The following is a 15,144-nucleotide window of genomic DNA, read 5'->3' on the forward strand; positions in this document are numbered from 1 at the left end:
TTCTACCACAGCTGGTTCTTGTACCTGACCAGTCTCTTACATTGCATACCTGGTATCTGCTGTTACCATTCACCTGGCTCAGGAAAATGAGCTGTTTTTAGGAAAGGGGTGATGCTGGGTTTGGCTACTCTCTGCCTTCCAAATAAAGTCTACATGTTTAGGATTTCAAAGTGTTGTCTTACCCTACTGCTGATGCAGACCCTTCACTGTCTTCCTCATTATGTAAACATGGTTGGAAATGCATTGATACTGATCACACATTTCCCTATTACTGTGGGCTTTGGTTGTCAGTATTTATTTCCTGCTTCTTTTATTCCATGTTTCCATCTCTGTTGACAAAACTTGGTATTCTACTCATGAGTATATTCACAAGAGTGCCCAGGAGATTTTTCTCAGGCAAAAAGAAGCAACCTAGGAGGGCTGTTGAGTTAAATTGAATGGCGGGGCCACACCTTTAGGTCTGGGTATTGAACTTAATGTTTCATGGACCTGGACAAGAGTAAGTCTCTGGTGTTTGTGTACTAGAAAAGAGTAAGTGTGACTGGAAGGGAAGAGTCACACTGTTTGACCAGTAAATGCTGGAGTTCACAAAACATTGCTAGAGATCAGTGACCAACTATTAAAGACACTTGAAGTCATGAATGTTCTACAGTGCTAAATAACTGATATGTTTGACACACAGGACACGCATTTAAAGCCTATCAAGAATCTGCAAAACATAAGAGGAGTGCTCCAGAATTTAGGCTGGTTTTAAAACCAGAAAGGGTAAATACTACATATTCAAATAAAGATTTGTGTTATACATGGGGTGCCTGGGTGGCTCACTCAGTGGAGCATCTGACTCTGGATTTTGGCACAGGTCATGATCTCACAGTCGTGTGATTGAGCCCTCAAGTTGGGCTCGTGCTGAGCCTGGAGCCTGCTTGGGTTTCTCAGTCTCCCTCTCTGTCTTTGCCCCTTCCCTGCTTGTGTGCATGCACACATGCTCTCAAAATAAATAAGTAAACATTAGAAAAAGAAAGAATTTGCATTGTACAGTTTTCTTTTGCCTTTTGTTTAGGAAAAAAATCAAATTTGAAAAATATTTTCAAGTAGGACCAGAAATAGCATTTTTTAAAAAAAATTATAACATGAAGGCATCTTTCCTGACAAACAACATTTCCTGGCAATTGGAGCCCTAGGAAGGCCACGTGTTTTACAAAGAAATAGAGGTGTCAACATGAGCCTGGTCGTTGATTGGCTTCCTGAGCCTTTAAATTTTTTGTCTGTTTATTCTCCCTTATCCTGCCGATTTGACCTATTTGATTCACATTATCTGTATTTTCTTCTTAGATTATTAAAACGGGAAGAAAGCTTCACATTCATTCCTCGGTCCCGTGAAGAGCTTCCAGATAACTTTCCAAAGGAAATCCCTGGGATCTGCTATTTCCTGGAGGTAAGAACTGGTCCTAAGCAGCCAAAGCCTTCTCTTTCTTCATCAAGAATCAAGAAAGTTTCCTACAACATTGGCACCATGTTCCTCCGGGAGACAAGCCTCTGAGACCTTCAGCAGATCAAAGACTTCTCCACAAAGCACAAGCCCACAACATGGGTCATGAAGGGGGAGTGCAAAGAGATTGTTTCTCTTCCACTGATTTGCTGAGAACAAGCAGCAGAATTTCTGTGTTATGTTAGGCAATAATCCTAGAAAAAGGTGGGTGATGACTGTCAGTAAAAAAGAAACCGGAGGGGGTGGGGCAGAAATAAGAGGTGTCCATCCATAGGAGTGCTTTTAGTCATATATATATTTTAATCACAACTAACCAATAAATAGATTCTGTGTTTTCTTGTTTGTCGCACATACAGGTATCTTTCCCTATATATTTCTATCACTTTTGAGAGCCAGTTTTGATGATCAATTCCTACATTTAGTGAGTTGGTATGTGAGGAATATTTTATAATTTTGTTTCCCCGAACAGACATTTCATACGTACATCATAGCTCTGTGGTTGCCTTCCTGGCAGGAAGAACTATAACTCCACAAAATATTTTAGGGATATTACCTATTTTTATACATCTCTCTTCTGAATAATTCCATTTCACACACAACACTATTCAATTGTCAGAATCTGCTACTGTGTAGTTGGTATATTATGTAACTAACCTATTAATCAAATGTAGTTTGACATATTTAGACAGATTAGTGTTTGGACTGAGAATACATATAACAGGATTTCAGATGCTGAGAAAGCACCGTAAGTCTGCTTAGTAAACGTATCTTTTAAATTTAATTAATGTAGCATGGAATCCAGAGGAAATCAAATTTCCTAATAACAGATTGCGCTATAACTAGGATCACAGAAAAGTCTTCTTACTATCTTCTACTGAATGCCGGTTACAATGAAATGCTTTGCTGCATTGGACCCTTTTCAATTTAGCGCTTCTAAATCTAGGTAGCTTGTGCTCCATGTTCGAGGACATTGTCATAAGCAGCTTGCTGCTACGGAACTTGTTAGTACTTCCCCCCCAACCCCACCTTGCCCAACCACTGATGCCTCCTAAGTCTACCTGCCATTCTTGGGAGCAAATTCCTCAACGCTGGCATTAGTGACAAAGCAGTAGTAGGGACATTTTGCCAAGAATGCTGTTTCCTCTTGCCAAATAAGCCAGGGGTGGGGGGTGGGGGAGGAACCCTGTATTTTATGGCTTTGAGATTTCAAAAAAACAAAAGAGTTTTTCTTCTGCAGTTTCATTGATGTGACTCTTCAGTCGGTGAATCCCCTTGGTGAATGCTGAAGTAGGTCTAGCCTTCAGGCCCAGTAATTGTCATCGTGACAGATAGGCTTCTATTGCACATGGTGCTAACATGGAGAGCTGTTCCCACGAATCAATACTGCATGAAAATATTATCGCAGACTCGCCCTGCAATTAGGAGCACAGCCTGTCCAGAGTTTTTCTCTTTTGGATCAAATATAAAACCCAAGTTTCTATTGAGGTTGATGAGCTGGAAACATTGGTTTCCTTGAAACCTTGAAGGGGCTCTTTCTTTTCCTTCAGATGGTATCCTCATAGACCGCTTATGTCTACTGAATGTAATCCATTTCTTGTTCTAGTCAGGTATTTCGGCTGCATTACGATTTGTTTACGACAAAACGCAGCTAAGGAGCATATTAACTAATGTCCAGTGTAACTGTGGGGCTTATGAGTATTTTTAAGTTCTCTAAGTGTGTAGCTAGAAAACATTTATAGATATGCCAAGTATTTGTTAAAATGGTGATCACTTTTGTAATTGCACCCCAAGACTTATGAGGACCCTAGGGCAACACTTAGTGTGGAGACAGGATCTAGACCCTGAGCTCTCTGATAGCTCCCTGTCCCTCTCCTCCCTGGGTCTAGTAGGCCTCTGTTTTGAACAACATGGAGGCCAGAAAGCTTGGACATTTAAGGGGAGGCATATAGACTGAGAACAGGGTGCTGTCATGGAATCTCTTCAGGGGACTGGGAGATTAAACTACTTCCTTAACTGGGAATAAGGAGAGGTTTACCATCAGGTGGCCAGCACAGGCTGGGAGCACCGGAGCCCTCATACTAAAAGCAGTCAGCCCTTGCAATGTGTTCTGTACAGCACAGGAACATGGAGAGAGCACCAAGCTCGCTCAAGTCACGGAAGCTTATGCTGCACAGGAATTTACTTAGGGTTTATTATGATCATAAGTAAATCAATAAACATTTGGGTGGTAAACAATGTGTTTTGTAACCATAAAGCCAAAAGGGACTTCCAGTAATCATCCAATTTATTTCTCTGTTTTTTGTGAAGATTTGTCTGAGCAACTGTTCTAAATAGATGATCATTCTCTCTATATTTAAGAATATCTATGGCAAGCATATTTTAAAAGCATCATTAAAAATCCACTTCATTATCCAGTAATTGGTAATAGGGCCCAAGACATGAATTGTATATATATTCAGTTGGTCAAAATAACAAACTCTTTTAGTTTCTATGGTTCTACTTAGAGAAGTAGCCTTATCATTGTCACAAATATCACAACGAAAAAGATACCAGAGATTTATCATATATCACAGACAGGATGTAAACTACATTTTTCAAACAATATAATCTAAATGTATCTTTGAAGCTCGAGTCTGAGACAATAGTCTCATCTGTTTCCATTTTGCCAACCTGCAAGCATTGACTATTAGTTATGCTGTTGCTATGTGTTTGCAAGTTAACTGCGTAAAATGGCCTTCGTTCTAGCTGCTGTCATAGAATTTAGAAACTGTGAAAAACTCTTACATTTTTATTTCTCCGATATAACACAGTCCACATATTCTCCATTTTGGAATTAAAACTATAACCATGAATCATAGCGAGGATTTCACTTGACTAATATCTATACATTATTCTTACCTAAAAACTGTTGCAGACACGATGCATTTTAGTGTGCAGATTAAAAGAGAATGTAAATGGGGTGTCTCATTAGACATATGGTATTACATTAGGGAAACAGTATTAATCCACTCTCAAAAGGATACATTAAAATATAATTTGGCACATAGAGCTCCTTCAGTTTAGTGTTCTTTTAGGAACCTGTTTTGAAAAAGTCACCTTATGACTAGGCATCAGCAGCAAAGATTCACAATGGCACTAGTATTATTTTGATAGAACATCATTGTTTGCAAATAAATCAGTTATTCAACAAGGTCATATACCTTCATATGTACCCCTAAACACAGTGCACAGTATGTGCTTTGGGAATCTGGATAAATAGGTAACATTAGCCATAATAACAAAGATTAATACTCAATGCCCACACAAGACAGTGGGCTGTCTCAGCTACGTACTGTGACGTCAAGAAGGAAAGAAGATATAGCTCCTATGTAACAGGTGACCAAACTGTCTAAAACCTGCCTTGATATCCATCTCTTCTCCTTTATTTTGGAATTCTCTTTTAATATCTGACTGTGTGGAGTCCAATGAGCTATGACCTGTTAGGACTCTGAGATGGGCACTGATGCCTGAGACTTTGAGTCCATGGATTCAGCACTTCAAATGTGAACTCTCATGGTCTCACACTTGGTCTTCTTGTCCAATGACAATAGTATCAGGGACATAGTCTTTTATTGTTAAAGTGCAAAAATGTGCCTCTCCGGGAAACAGTAAAACGAGACAACAGCTTCTACAGAATCTTACTCCCAAGTGCAGCAGGGCTTTTAATTGTGCAAAATGTTCCAAAGATTTCAAGCAATAAAGCAAAATTAAATTGATGCATGCAAAGAAAAGGCAAAGCCTCAGAGCCTGGAAAACCACCAAGCTCTGTTTTTTTGTTTTTTTGGTTTTTTGTTTTTTGTTTTTTTTTTTGTACAAAAATACTGCTACCAATTGAGATCCTGTATTTCAGTTTGGGAGATATCAAAAAGGAACTCAAGATGACAACTGTCATTATGTCATTACATATATTTCCTGAAAGCGCCTTGGGATCGTGACTTGCTGAGGGCAGGTATAACGGATCGTCAGGGCCTATTTACACAGGTAGGTTTCTGTCTTATCATGCGTTTGGAGCATGACCCTGTCTTACTCCATGCTGTCACTGGAAACAAGCTGGCTCCCTCAGCCATGGCCCCAACAACCCCATCCTCCTTGTGCTTCTGAACCTAAGATGGCCACAGCAAAAGTTGCTGATGTCTGTCTCAGGCAGACAGAAAGACTCACTCCAGGCCCAAGTAACAATGCACTTCTGAAGTGAACTAAGCACTTCAAGTTGTGCTGGGGCATGCCAACACCTGCAGCTTTTCCCTGTGCTTTGTCTTCAAAATAACAATCTGACTCCAAGCACTTGGTGTAACTTCATAGAAAATTCCTTCAAAATGAATGATATATGACTCTGCATAGGCTTTGGGCAACACCAGATGCCTTTCAGCCAACAATACCTAGAAACTCAAGTCCAAGGACCAAGCCCCATACTGCAGCCTAGGTATTTCTATTATTAAGTTATAGATCTTCAACTACAAAATCTATGTTGTATCAGAGGCTTCTATAAGGGTATTTTATGAGATAGAGCTGGAAAAACACAGTATAGGAGAGACTGAGTAATCAGAGGCTAACATATTCCAATCTGAATGATTCTGTATGGGTAGCTCTTGATAGGAATATACTTCATCCACAAGCAGTTGATTTCATATATACATAAGTTGTGTTAACATGACTGAACTTTATTGTTAGGTGGATAAACTGGCCCCAGCATTGGACTCAGTAGGAGGATCCTTGAGGTGGTGAATGAAGAACAGACTCTGATATTATAGACAGAGTAACATAAATCTTGTCAGAATATACTGAGATAGTGTGCAAAATTCCTTCCTCACACTTGATTCAAACAAATGAAACCTAAGTATTCTTGTCCTGCTGCTTTTCTGTTGCCTTCCTTCCTTTTTTTCCTTCTCCCTTTCATAAAGAAAGGTCAGTGCTACAGTCAATCTCACCTTATAAAATAGTTACAGTTTTATAATGTAATGAATGCTCTTTGTGTGTTTGTGGGTGTACGTATGCGTGCGTGTGTGTGCCGAATGTAGAGATTAACATGATTAAAAGGAGTGCCATTTTGAAGGACCTACAAGGTCAAAAATTAAAGTTTGCATTTTTATTTCCGATATGTTGTGACCAGAGCACAGCACCAGTCAAGTGCTCCACTGCCATCCCATCCTTATTAAGAAATGATCCTGTTCAATGGTTCAGCTCATCAGCTTGGTAGTCTCTGACTGCCTACCTAAGAATGACCTAGGAAGCTTTCAGAAATACAAATTATTGAGCTTGACTTGTGTGGCCTAGGAATCTGTACTGAGAAAAAAATCACTCTCGGTAATGTGAATATATAGCCAGATTTGGGAATTATTGAAGAGTATTCAAATCATCCCAATTACTAGGAATAAATACAAGTTGACTAAGGGAGTATATATTATGTCATGTGTAGTTATTTTGAAGAGCTAAGTATTCTGGGCTTTGTGGCATTATTTCCTTCACAAGTTTTAATTTTAGTTTTAGTCTCAAATTTACAGTCTGCTTTTTGAGCACGATATTTCAAACCTATTAGAGAAAGGAGTCAACACTAATAAGCATGAGGAATGAATATTGCTCACTATAGGGCTATCAGGCACACTAGATATGGTACCATTTTCTTAGTTACCACCAGAGCTGTGCAGGATATCACAGTATTTGCTGATCCTCACCACCAAGATATTAACTATCAACTTTTGAACACAGAAGCAAATGTCGAAGTGACAGCCTGATTTCTGAATGCTTTGATTTTTATGTTATGAGAAATCACCAACTCAATACTTAGTCTCACTCTGTACTTTTCACGTTGAATTGTGCATTCATCTAAAAATGATTTCCTAGCAATACTTTATAACAACCTTGCAAGCAATAATTTAAGCCATGGTATGATGCCACATGAAACCCGCACTTTTGTGCACGTCATAGAACCTTTAGGGAAATAGAGACACGTTTTATACAAGCAATAATATAGCTGGCATGGACTCTCAAAAGATATCCGTGATTCTACTACAGCGAAATGAGCAGCAGCAAGTGATAAGTTGGACGAAAATTAGCTGAGCAAATAATATGGTTCATCTGTCTCAGAAGTTATTCATTTGCACACATGCTATAAAGTAATAGACTCCCATCACATTATTTCTCTTGTATAACTTTTAAGTACCTATTGTAATATGATTTCTATTCCTCTCAAGAGATATGTGTATGTAATGTTGCCCAGACTTTCAGATCTTTGTGGAATATAGTAGTAAGGAACAGTTAAGGATGGATAAATGAGTAAAGGTGGAGCAGAGGTTGGATGAGTTGGTTGAGAATGTAGGCTTTGCAGAAATGTAGATAGATGTTAGGACATGTAAATTCAACTCTTGGATTGATAAGGTCTCAGAAGATGAAAGACAAAAAGAGCTCACAACTACTGTTTTCTATGGTGGCAAATACTTAGTGAGTACAATAGTATTTTGTCTCCAGAATATGATTGGTTGGATGTCACCTGTAGCATAATTTAAGAAACATCTGAAAATGATTCTGTAGCCATGTTGCAAATAACCTGCCCTTCTCAACTATTTTGATGATAGCAGTGAAGCTTGCAAATTTCAAACTGAGGAACTTAAATGTTTAGTCTCAAAATGTAATTTTAATCAAATATGGCATAATCAATAATAATCGGTCCTTTAATACTTAAATTACCCCTCCACCATTTAGCATAACATACTAGGATTATAGCTAAAAGCAACCAGTAAATTTATGTGACACCGAGGAACTTCTAAACATCAGATTATCATTTAGCAAAGTCACATAAGCTTAGGATCCATTCAGAGGCCTCTCAATAAGATTACAGCTCCCATCACTGCCTCGGCCTGTAAGCTCTCTTTTAACCATGAATCTGAATACAGTTGGGATGGTGCATGAGTTTGCTGCTAGATTACCTTCCTGTTACCACTGCAAAAGTTAAGGCAGCATCCTTGTCACAATTTAGAGAAGACCCCTGCTGAAAATCCAGCAGGATTGTTGAGTCCCTGAGAAAGCTTTTGACAATTTTCTTTTGGTATGTCATTGGATGCTTAATTCTTAGTAAATGTGCTTTTGATTGTTAAGAATGAAAAATACTTAATTTGAACGTGTTAAACTATAGTGAACTTATCCTCTCAGCAAATTCATCTAGTTGGTGAGCAGATCATTCTTAATATTAGACGTCAGTACTGTTATTATGGAAAGCAGAAAACTAAATAGCAAGCCCAAGTCGTACCTTGTTTCTGATTCTTTTGATACATATTTTAAAAATAAAGGGATCAGTTCATGTTCAGCCTTCTTCTGTGGCCTTTTCACTATTTGGAGATAAAGAAGAGATTCTTCTAAATATGTTTTTATGGTGGCCTGTTAATACAGTCATGTATTAACTGGGGTAAAATCAGAAATGTGCAAAATTGCTTCTTCACACTACCTCCGTTTTTCAAGACACTCCTGCCATTTTGCTGCCTGGCAGTTGTAAGTCAGACTCAGACAGACGGACACGGGATGTGTGGAAAGGGTGGGGATGGGAGGAGCGTTAGAAGAGATTAAGCAAAAAGATTTACTTGTTTTTTTCAGGAAGGTATAGATACCCTTAGAGGAGAGGAAGTTTCCATAATAGACACATGTGGTTTCATGAAGCCAAATGACTTATCCGACTGCTGATCATTCTTATTTTGAAAAGAGAAAAGGGAAAAAATTCTTCACAAGCCATAGTCTGTTTTCTTAGGAGGTAGTGTCAGCCGCTCAGTAGTGGCACCACCAGTAATGCTGGGATTAGAGCCTCACGGAGATAAATATAGAACCCCTCTGAAGGTGGCAGATAGAACCAGCCGTGGTTTCTGTGATAAAGGTAAATGGAAGTGTCAGAACATTTCCCCCTTTATAACACGCCTGGCTGAGGTAACATTCAGGGAGAAGAATACAGTCTGATTTTATACATCCTTTTTCTGGGTGTTCTGGCATGATAGCAATGATAGCTTTCCCTTGCTGGGAACTTTGATCACTAAGAATGAAAACTATATTGGGTTCTACAATCAGGAAAATCATTTTTGGAGCTCTGCTCTCCTCCAAATTCTTCTTCACCCTGTTCTCCAGGTGGGCTTTGGCTGCCGGCATGACTAGCGCTCAACTGTAGATAGAAGCCTTTCTGACCCCAAGCCCACCCAGCTCCTGCAGGGACACTCCAGAAGTGGAGCCAGCCAGAGTCACCCCAGCATCGGACCGTGTGCTGTGGGAGAGAGCAAGAGGCGCCCTCAGGCTTCCGAAATTAGAGGCGGTCAGGTAGCCCTTTTTCTTCACATCTATGGAACTGGTAATTCGAGCAGAGATTTTTTAGAACGGGAAAATTTTTAAGGAAGGAAACAAATCTGGATAATTGTTAGTCAAAATTATCAGCTAGAAAAAGAATTTAGGACAAAGATTTGCCATCTTAAAAGACTCAACTTACTTCCATCCCAAAGTTGGAATGCTAGACACTTTTCAAAGTTTTCTAAATGTATCAAGTTCTTCAGCACTGAGAAAGAAAAAAAATGTTGTTGATGCATTTCTTAAGGTTTAACCCCCCAGGGATAACACATAATTATAAGATGCATTTAAATAATTGTTTTCTCCATGTTTCCATTTGTGGCAGAAAATATATAGAGGATGTCACAAAAAAGGTAAACTTACAAATTGCGGCATTAAGCCACGGTTTGCAAATTGGGCAACAACATTCTTTACTTAAAATGATAAACTCATTTGTAATAATATAAGCATTGAGAATAATAGTCAAATAATATTGTGTTAAGACTTGTTCACATTAGGATTATTCATCTTATGATTCTCAAACCAAAATCTAAATCAAAGTTACTGTATATGCAGATCATTTGAACAAATATAAATATCCTACATCACCTCTGACAAACAACAGTCTATACATTTCTGTACCCAATGAGACATCAAATCCTGAACTATTCTACATTTGTTATCTCCCTAGAAGCATTCCTCTATGCTCAATATCACTAACTTTCAAGGCCAGCAAGAGAAGACAGTTTTCTTCTGAGGGTGGGGCAGTCTGGATCAGTACATTTCTGTATAAGCACTTAAAACATTCCCTCCCTCTTTTTCTTTTCTTTTCTTTTCTTTTCTTTTCTTTTCTTTTCTTTTCTTTTCTTTTCTTTTCTCCTTTCTTTCTTTCTTTCTTTCTCTTTCTTTCTTTCTTTCTTTCTTTCTTTCTTTCTTTCTTTCTTTCTTTCTTTCTTTCTTCCCTTTTTGCTTTTTTCATTCAAATCTCCATGAAGTGAAGCATAATATTGGAAATATCAGGGTGGCCAGAAAGCTTATCAACAACCTGAAACCCCCCTTCCAAATTTTATTGGTATAAGTTACCATGTTGAAATTAAAACCCAACCTTGGCTTGGAGTCTCAGATGAATTATTTTTATAGTATTTGACTAGAAGGAACTATCAAGAAGAAATTAACTCTTATGGTAGATGTCATTCTAGCCAGGAAGGTCTCAGTAACCTAGATGACTGTGTAACTATCTACATTTATTCAGGGGGGTGTTTTTAAAACTTCTTTAGTCTTTGTGGTTGTTGTGTGAAGATGATTATTCCTGGATGACAGCCAAAACTATTATTGCTATATTTTTCATCTGTTTCAAATGTGTCACCAGGCACTTGTAAAATCCATTCCTTGTTTTGTTATATGACTCCGTGACCTGGGATAATGGGCACTCATTGCTTTTTTTTTTTTTTTTTTTTTGACCCTCAAAAAACTTTTTTTTTTTCATCTAAAAGAATTCTTCTAGCAAAAATGTAAATAAACACCTGAGTATGGAGGTGTCCCATTTTATGAGCATATATGAAATACTTTGGATTCAGCTAGACTGCAAGAAAGGGAAAGGATAGAAACTGGGAAGATGAAAAGAGAAAAGTCAAACTTTACCTACATTAAGATTATGTCTGTAGCCCAACCCTGTTCATCCCAAAGAAGGCTGAAAAAAGATGAAATGATGATCGATTTTTTAAATACGGTATTCATATTTAATAGAATGTCATAAAATTCATCATGTCAAAACTTTGATAAATGAGAAACTTAAAAATATATGCTCTTCAGAATGAGTCTATTTAACTTTTTTTAACGTTTATTTATTATTGAGAGACAGAGAGAGACAGAGCAGGAGCATGGGAGGGGCAGAGAGAGGGGAGACACAGAATCCGAAGCAGGCTCCAGGCTCTAAGCTGTCAGCACAGAGCCCAACGCGGGGCTCAAACTCACAAACCGCGAGATCATGACCTGAGCCGAAGTCAGACGCTCAACCGACTGAGCCAACCAGGCACCCCAGAATGAATCTATTTAAAAGTACAGGAACTTTTTGCTTCATACATGCCCACTGCCAGAATTTGTGTTGTCTTGGGAAAATGTGGTATTATGTCTTTAAACACTATTTGCCGTATGTCCTAATTAAACATTAGTATAGTCTTAATGAGAAACAGTGAAAGGGTCCCCATATTGAGTGTGGCTGTCGCTTGTACATCAGTGGAATTTGATATTATTTCTCAGGAAGACTCTTGGCAAGAGTAAAGTGAATGGCCTGCGTACAGGGATTATGTGCAGTAAACTAATTAAAGATTGCCAGCTTCTCTTTATATCCTTTTCGTTCTTTCTCTCTCTCCCTCTCTCCCTTCTTCTCTCCTTCTTTCCTTCCTTCCTTCCTTCTTCTCTTTCTTTGTAGCTCTTATGAAAGATGTAAAAATAGTATTTCACTATTGGCTGGGGTTTCTCTTTTTCAGTTTCATGCCACTGAGCACAATGTGGATTCAGGAGGTAAGGAAAAGGAGAACATGTTAGATAAAGATTGTTTGGGGAAAGAAAAGGCTGAGTTAATTGAGACCTTGGCTTCTCAGTTAACAAAACAGGGGTTTAAAAATATATATGTATGTTGTTCTTTCACAATGAATTTAAACACTTTCTCAAGAAGTTATCAGGGTCAATCTTTTTGGACATTTTTGCCCCTACAAGGATCTTCATTTAGAAGAATCCTCTTTACTTCTTTACAAATAGTAATTTTTTACTTGGGTACCAAGCGCTCATTGAAATAGAAAAGAAGATTTCTCCATTTGGAGGGAAACTGTTATTTTTTTTTTTAAATTACTTTCCAGTAAGGCAAATACACCCAATGCTACTTGATTTTACTGGCTTTTTATTTAGAGAGAACTGTTACACTGTCTTGCTTCCTCTGTATACCCCTCTGTAACTCAGTTTGGCATAGCATGATGTTTTGGGTTCTCTTTTGAGGGTCTGAAAACATTTGCTATCAATTTTCTAAGTCTACTGTATTGAAAAAGCAATATACAATGTATTCCCTGTTTCTTAGCTCTATGCCTTTGACATTTAGTATATATTCAGATAGCTATTTATAACCACAATTTCTACTTATTCACCAGAATTAACTAATTACCATGTTCTTAAATATAAAAAGACACAGGTTGGATCATCTACAAATCCCAACCCAAAACCATTTTTTTTTTCAAGGAAAATTCAATCATTTCTAGCAAAGTATTTGATTCTTAAGGGAAAAGAAGTGAATTATTTAAAAAAGTGAGGAAGACAGAATATGCCCTTTCATTTTAGATATCCCTAACACTATAATCATTTGAACAAGTATTGAGTAAGATTTAAAGAATCTTTAATCTCTGGAACTGAAAATGTTATTTTCATTTTTTGTTACTGTATTAACATTACATTCAAACTATTTGTCCTTGTCTCCATGATATAGATGTATTCATTACAGAAAATTACATAGAAATAATGCAGCCTTTTTTTTTTTTTTTCATGGAAAGATGTGCTTCTGTAAGTCCTTTATCTTTGAATTTTGGTTCTCACTTCTCATTTAGACTTCATCTTTATACCCCTCAAGGGTTTTCTATGTTCAGCCAGTCAGGCCAGAGAAAGGATATGAAAACTTGAGAAAAATTTAACACTTTAAAAGAGTAAATTTCTATGTTAATTGACTTTTATTTATTTCATGCTGACCAAACTATTGTGAAATTGTGAAGACACAGGCAGCTACCATATAAATTGACACTTCAGAAAATCCAAATTACTTTCTTACCATCATTTCCAGTGTTAAGAAAGCCTGTGTCTCAAAATGATGCACAAGGTCAGTATTTGTTCAAATGAACACACATGACCTTCAGTACCTTTACCGTTTTTATTTCTTGAGGGAAATATGTTTAATAATGATGTAAGAGTAGAAAAAAATTGGTTGAGGGAAACAGAAGAAATTGAGATCAGATGAGAGCAGCTGGGACCCACAGTCCCATTTTCTCCATGTCTTTGCCTCCTGCTGAGTTGGCATATGAGGCCCAGATTGGTATTCTACTAATCACGGTCTCCTTGAAGAATTTGGGTAGAAGCAAAAATTACTCCAACTACATGGTCATTTGTTCACATCATTGTGGCAGGTTTTGACTACTGTGAATACTAGGTTAAGTTCAAATTAAAAAAAAATGGTCCATGGAGAGAAAGAATTTTTTATTTTTCTTAGAGATGGATAAACAGCTTTTCCCTTATAAAAGAAAAAAATCTTCCTGGGAGTTAGGCCTTGGAAAAACTCTGAAGTTTTATAGCATCTGCCTGCAACTACATTATACTTCAGTAATCAAGTGACAGAATTGCCTCATTATGCTTTTAAAATGTACTGATTAAGTGCATTCCAGAAATAATACGTATCATTCTTCATTTCAAAATCAACCTACCTAAATTCTGACTCTTCAACTGTGAGTAGCCATTTTACAAAACCAAAGGGTCTCATTTCCCAAACAGTATTTTAGATTTAAAAACTTGCCTGTTCATTTCAGTGGATAACTAGCCAGTGCATTTCCATCAAACATTCTGGCACTATATAATAATCAATAGGTTTGCCAGCTCAATAAAAACACATAGTTATAATGTGCTAGGCCTCCATTTGCTTCCTCTGCATGGGGTAGGTCTTACATAACAAGATACCTGAATTATTTTAATACTTTGGCCAATTCATTTGCTGTAATTTCATGGGTCTGAATTTTTGGTTTGGCTTGCGATGTAAATACTATTGTACATCTGCTATTTTGCTATCAGAGTATACTTTGTGAGTCATTTCTTTTAAAAAAATCTAGTTATCACAAACTTGAATTACAATGTCATTAATAATACCAGGTAATATACTAATATATCTGTAAGGCATGGTTAAATTGCATATATTTTGAAATGTCAAGCTATTTTTTTTTAAAGATGAATGCATCTCTTAAACCTGTACCATTAATTAAAAAGTTTCATTTGGTGTTTCATATTATATTTTCAATATTTTCCTTTATTAGTACAGGTTTAGAGAAAATTTTTCTGAATGAAATGATAAAATATGCCTCATTTCACTGGAATTTTAAGAATACTAGTACCTGTAAAAGTATGTAAGCACTTACAGGATTATAAACTTCCACTCTATCTTCTTTGGTTTTCATGTAACACCACTTTTTACTTGTGTGATTATTTTTATTTGTAATTATTCCAAATCACGCACAGTGTAAATAGCATGTTTCATCATGAAAAATGTCTTTGTATTTATAGACTGCAGAACAAGGTAAATT

At 37.2% G+C, this 15,144-nt stretch overlaps 1 protein-coding gene across 1 annotated transcript in view; it reads left to right on the forward strand.

The window, feature by feature from the left end:
• Positions 1-3,724, forward strand: part of GUCY1A2 (guanylate cyclase 1 soluble subunit alpha 2) — a 324,265-nt gene extending 320,541 nt beyond the window's left edge. The window contains exon 8 of the mRNA XM_019469312.2: positions 1,333-3,724. Within this exon, the coding sequence (XP_019324857.2) occupies positions 1,333-1,540 (208 nt within the window). The 3' untranslated portion in view covers positions 1,541-3,724. The remainder of the gene's footprint in view (positions 1-1,332) is intronic.
• Positions 3,725-15,144: the final 11,420 nt, after the last annotated feature.

This window comes from Panthera pardus, unplaced genomic scaffold, assembly GCF_024362965.1.
Source record: "Panthera pardus isolate Hobbes unplaced genomic scaffold, ASM2436296v1 HiC_scaffold_12, whole genome shotgun sequence".
NCBI lineage: Eukaryota > Metazoa > Chordata > Mammalia > Carnivora > Felidae > Panthera > Panthera pardus.